The sequence below is a fragment of the Vipera ursinii genome, assembly GCF_947247035.1.
Source record: "Vipera ursinii genome assembly, chromosome: 3".
Lineage (NCBI taxonomy): Eukaryota > Metazoa > Chordata > Lepidosauria > Squamata > Viperidae > Vipera > Vipera ursinii.
Window position 1 is genome coordinate 62,241,119 of NC_139516.1, and position 6,007 is coordinate 62,247,125.

General features: G+C 36.5%; 1 protein-coding gene across 1 annotated transcript; it reads right to left on the reverse strand.

Moving 5' to 3' along the window:
- Positions 1–2,133: 2,133 nt before the first annotated feature.
- Positions 2,134–4,166, reverse strand: COA7 (cytochrome c oxidase assembly factor 7). Its single transcript, XM_083360658.1, has 3 exons — positions 3,961–4,166; positions 2,913–3,053; positions 2,134–2,721 (listed from the first exon to the last, which is right to left on the reverse strand). Exons 1-3 carry the CDS (start codon positions 4,064–4,066, stop codon positions 2,273–2,275), a joined length of 696 nt encoding a protein of 231 aa, XP_083216784.1. The 5' UTR covers positions 4,067–4,166; the 3' UTR covers positions 2,134–2,272.
- Positions 4,167–6,007: the final 1,841 nt, after the last annotated feature.

Genomic DNA, 6,007 nt, shown 5'->3' on the forward strand with positions numbered 1-6,007 from the left:
CTGCTCTTTAAAAAATTGCCCATTTATTAACTGCAAATCTCAACAACTTAGTTTCTTCAGTTATATTTTAAAAAAAATACTCTGAACTGAAAGGATTTTAAGGCAACCTGGGGATGAGTTCTAAAACTGTTGCACTTGCAACATCACCTCTGGAACACTTTGAACTACTTCCTGTTTGAAGTACAGATTGTCCTCAACTTACCACAATTGAGCCCAAAATTTCTGTTGCTAAGTGAGAAATTTGTTAAGTGCATTTTGCCCCATTTTATAACCTTTCTTGCCAAAGTTGTTAAATGAATCACTGCAATTGTTAAGTTACTGACACGATTGTGAAGTGAATCTGGCTTCCCCATTGACTTTGCTTGTCAGAAGGTTGCACAAGGGATCACATGACTCCGGGACACTGCAACCGTCATAAATATGAGTTAGTTGCCAAGCATCTGAATTTTGATCACATGACTATGGGGGAATGCTGCAATGGTCATAAATGTGAAAAAGATCGTAAGTCACTTCTTCAGTGCTGTTGTAACTTTGAGCAGTCACTAAATGAACTGTTGTAAGTTGAGGACTATCTGTATTTACTTCCAGAATATGTCAAACAGTCATTTGTCCCTAGGATGACTTAATCTAGAGGAGGATCAGCATAGTCTCCAACTCTCCAGGGGTTGGTTCCCGAGTTGATGAATTTTGAACATTCTACATAGGAGACATACAGTACTATTTTCTACTGGAGATGCTTTTCACAGCATACTTCATGGAGAAAAATATGCTTATTTTCTTGCAAAAGAAGTACTACAGTATAATTCAGCGTTAACTCAAAAAATATTCACATCAGTGCTTCTGATGCTGAAATTACTGCAACAGATTTACCAGTTGCAGAGCCAATCTACAAGAGCAATCAATAACAACAAAAAATCAGTGAAGCTCCAGACAAATATAATTGTTGGATTATTGTGGTCCATCAAGTTGTTTTAAACTCCTAGCATCCACATAAATTTTCTCCATGACTAACACACCATTTTCTTCTAGCTTATAATGCCGATTGTGTTCTAACTATAAAATATTTCCAGTATCCATCTCCTTGCTGTCTTGTGTGGGCAAGGTTTCTCTTTTAAATTTATGTGAATTTGGGAGACATTTGTCTGAAAAAATGAGTAGAAACTAATTTAACAATATTTTTAAAGTTCTAATGGTCTATTAACAGATAACTTTTTCAGTGCAATGCTAAGCTTTGCAAGTGTGCATAGAATTCCATTCTCTTTTTCTAAACTTCCTTCCTTCCTTTAGATGGCACTGTTTAATCAAAAGAATCGGAAGGTGCCAACCCTGGATTGAATTAGCTGGGCAGATGGTACAGGAGATAACCTCACTATGCTATGTAAGGCTTTATAAGTAATGGCCAACACTTGATCACAACCAGAACCAAACTGGCAGCCAGTGCAGCTCACATAGGAGGAGCCATATAATACTTAATCATGTCCATTACTACCTGTGCTACCACAATCTGGACCAATTAAAACTTCTGGGTGGTCTTCAAGGGCAGTCCTATGTAGAATATGTTGTAATAGACAAGCTTGCATATCACAGTTTCTTCTACAAGGATCATTAGGAGGATTTAAGGATTTCAAGAGGATTTTAACTACTTCTCTCTCCTATTCAGTGATCCAGACGCAATTAAGATTTCTGTTCCATGCTATTTTTCAGAAATGGGCATACAAGCACACATAGGGGAGCCAAGGACTACTCATGACTTGTCAGATTCCAAGATACATTCTAAAAAGTGTTTTGGTACTGAAATTGAATAAAGGGCTTTGCTCCAGAACAGAGCTGCTGCTTGACAGGAATAGGTTTTATTGCCTTGCATACATTTCTGCATCACAAGACCTGAATGGTTAGTTCTCTATATGTAATTTCAAAATGCATTTAAGAACTAGTTCACCATATTACTTTAAATATGACCTTCACATTCCCATATTCTTTACAACAACCAAGTAAGAAGTGTGGTGAGAATGGCTTTTGGAAATCTTTGATTCTATCTTCGTAATTGGCAGAAACCCTGGCCTAGAGCTTTAAAAATTTATTTCCAACATTTCACTGGGTTGAAAAGAATAAAAAGTAACATAAAATCCAATTATTTTATTGCATTATGTAATAAATTATACAAAGTTTCACTTACAAATTTTGAGCGCTCAAGAGAATAAATCTAGAGATTAAATACCTGCCCTATTTAACAAAGTACACTTCTTCAAACTAGATTATTTGTTTAGGTTAACTATCCAAATGTTAAAGTATTTACAGCTGAATTCTGTTCTTTGTATAAGGTTTCTGCTTTGTTCTTTAAGGTTTCAGCCTTGGCATCATTCTTCTCAACTCCATCCCCCAGTTTGTACATTCGGCTAGCATTGACACATGCCCACATGTGTCCCAAGTCACATGCTTTTAGGGAATACTGCAATGCTTGACTCATATCCTTTGATATCCCAGGAACACCTTGAAGATAAATAGTACTTAGGTTGAAACAGCTGGGGGCAAAATTACTGTCACAAGCTTTACTATAATAGTCTCTGGCTAAAGGGACATTAGGCTTCTCATTCTCATTTACTTGTCCATCTTGTAGAAGTAATCCAGCACTGTGACAAGCATTGATGGATTTTGCCCCTCCTTTTTCACAAGATTTCAAAAAACATTGGTAAGCAGTTTTCACATCTCTTGGAAGCCCGCCTGTAAGGGAAAAAGCACCAGTTACTGAATAACATTACAACATTGTAAGCAATCAACCATAATTTACAAAATACAACTGGGTGAATAGACATAAATGCCTGCTAACATACGACATATTTCCTCAATAGCTTTATTTGAATTCTTTTCGTTTAGAGATAAACTCAGGAACAGAAAAGGAAATATGTTATCACCTTTTCCAGTCAAATAATAATTTCCAAGTTTGTAGCAACTCTCACTGTGCAGATTATTTTCACAATTCTCCTTTAGAACTTTTGCAGCTCCTTCAAAGTTGGTCTTTATTCCAGCTAGATAATCAGCTAAACGATGGCAACCTGCAATTTTTCAAGGAAACAAATCTAAGATAAATTATGACCGTACTACATTTCTGTTTGCAAGTTTGCTCCCTCCCCCTTTTTTTGCTCAATAACCTCAGATTTGGTAAATATGGGATGCCTCTTGTCAGTACATGACCAAAACTGCCATTACATTATACTTCCCTATTCCATGGTTTACTTTCTCAGCAGTTTTGAAAGAAGCTAAAATGTTAAATTAGTTTCAAAACATGGTTTAGTCTAAACCAAGTATCTATAGATCTATTTATAAAAAAGGAGATACTATGACTAATTTGAATTTCTTTTTGTGTAAATATGCTCATGTGGTTTATTCTGCTACTCACTCCATACTAAAGATAATAAGGAAATATAGTTATGCCTGAAGATGGGTATAGGAATTAATGCTATAAAAATACATAAATCCTGTGAATTAGCATGATTAGGATCTGCCTTCCTTCAAGAAGCATTTTTAGTGGTACATCCCTAAGTCATGCATGTAACAAAATAACAAGAATTCATACTTCACAATAGTCATATTAGATAGCATCATATCTCTCTACTTTATCCCCGGGGAATATAGGTAAAGACATAGAAAAAAGGAGAAACCTTTCATCTATTAAACTCAGCCTGCAACCCTACACTCTAAGAAGTGAATCGATCTTAAGAGCATTTAGATCAGCGTTTCCCAACCTTAGGAACTTGAAGATGCGTGGACTTCAACTCCCAGAATTCCCCAGCCAGCTAGCTGGGGAATTCTGGGAGTTGAAGTCCACGCATCTTCAAGTTCCTAAGGTTGGGAAACGCTGATTTAGATTATATCCGCAGATTTAATAGTATAATCCTGTTGAGATATAAATTACACTGCAGTCTTCCCGATCATCAGTTTCCAGCGCTGCTCCGACCGTACCGTCAGGATCGTGCTCCTTGTAACACTGGAAACTATATTCTGTTCCCAGGTTTTCCAAATAAACTTTCACTTCCTCTTCATCTTCGAAATTGATCAGCCCAGACATTTGTCTTCAGGACAGAAATATAAACGAGAACGAAAAACACACCCCGCCTGCGCGACTCGTGCTGAAAAGTGGGGAAAAAAAGAGTGTCCTTGAATTCCCACCGTCCCTTCCCGGTAACCGGAAGAAAATCGGGGACGGACGCAGTCTGGAGGGCAACTTCCTCTATATAATTTTACGGGAAGACCAAAGTTGGAGGGGAGCACAATGAATTGTGGTTATAAGTTCTACTCGGAAGTAAAAAATTAATCCGGAAGTGGCAACACAGTTGTTCCAAAAACGAGTATAGCAGGAACTCAAATTGTCTCAAATTTTTAAATTTCTTTTTTAATAAACGCTTGCCAGGAACAGTGTAAAATGCTGCTGTCAGTGGCAAATTTCTGTGGAACAGTCGTGTTAACAACGCTATGTCGTTCATGCTTTCTCAGAAGTAAATTATCCGGTGGTTGTTGCCCAGGAAAGTGGGAATAAGGCACACCTTTTAAGAACAAGCTCTTTTGAATTGTTGCTTATGATTATCGGAAAACCTTGAAAATTCGTATATGTAAACATTTAAAAATCCTGGCGGTGGTCCTTTTTTTAAGTGCAGATTGCCTTTTAATAGAATGGTAACACTGGGCTGTTCAAATATTTCTTCACAGTGATCTATGGTTCGGTTATAACAAAAGTACAATAATATTTTTTCTTTGGCACCGGATTTAACTACTGATCCGAATCTCAGTGATCTGAATCTCAAACAAATGATGAATGATCTGAATCAAACAAAAATGGGGTGAAAGTTAAAGGAGTTTTTTTTTCTACTAATGGGACAGAAACATCATTTCCAATTTGTATTATTATATTGTGGCTGTTCCACTCTCGTTCTTTTCACAATCAGAATTTGGCTTTGCTTGTCATCATCTCCAGTTTATATATGTGTTATGTATTTGTGTTGCAATTAGTAAAATATTACTGCTAGCAACATTCATGAAATAATTTTGTGTATGTATGAAAGTTTACTTAGTAATTGCACTCATATAAGCTTCATTTTGTATACATATCTGTTGAAATGGGTTGTTCTGATTCTGAACTCCTTAGGTTACCAATCAAAAGGCTTAGGCCATAGGGATGGCCTTTTACATGATTTTTTCCAACATATTTCAAAACAAAATTTTATGTATGCCAGCATGAAATTTATATGTCATAGACTGTGGCATGCAAGTTGTAGGCTATAGTGCTTCCAGTAAGAGTAAGGAATCTTGTAACCACCTTGGTTATGCTTTGATGCCTACCTTTTGATCCCTTTGCTTACTTGAAGTAAATCTAAAAGAGATCATCAGGTGGCAGCACTTACTTGCTTTTGACTGCCATCTGGAGTTAATCATGGTTAATAAATACTTTTGAGGGGACATCCATATGGATTGTAAGAAGAAATAAATAAAAGCAACAAGTTATAATATCGGCTGTACAGTGCCCAGAGTTGCTTTTGCTGAGATGGGCGACTGCTATATACAAACTTGATCAATAAATTAATATTATTAAAAAATTACTTAGATTGTCCTATGACTATGTCCTTGATGGAAGAATGTTTTGATCTTTAACTTTGTAAGTGGCCATGTTTAGTGATAAAAACTTGTCTCAATGATATTTCTCCCCAAAAGATCAAGGAGACATCAATCTTTTTATTACCTGGAAATGCTTCCGTGATTCTATGGTGTTTTTTTTTTTAAAAAAATGTGCTATTGACCTTGCTACTTACCATAGCTACATTTCCATGCTTGCTGCAACTTATTATTGTATGTCTTTCAAAATGCATTCACAAGTTACCTGTCTGATGCAAAAAGAAGTGACCTAAAAACATGATGTGCACAAATAAATAGAGGTGCGATTCAGGATACATTTTCGATTCAGGACTCTCCTACTGTGGTTAAACTCAGTCGCAAGGAAGGCACTCTGCACGAATGC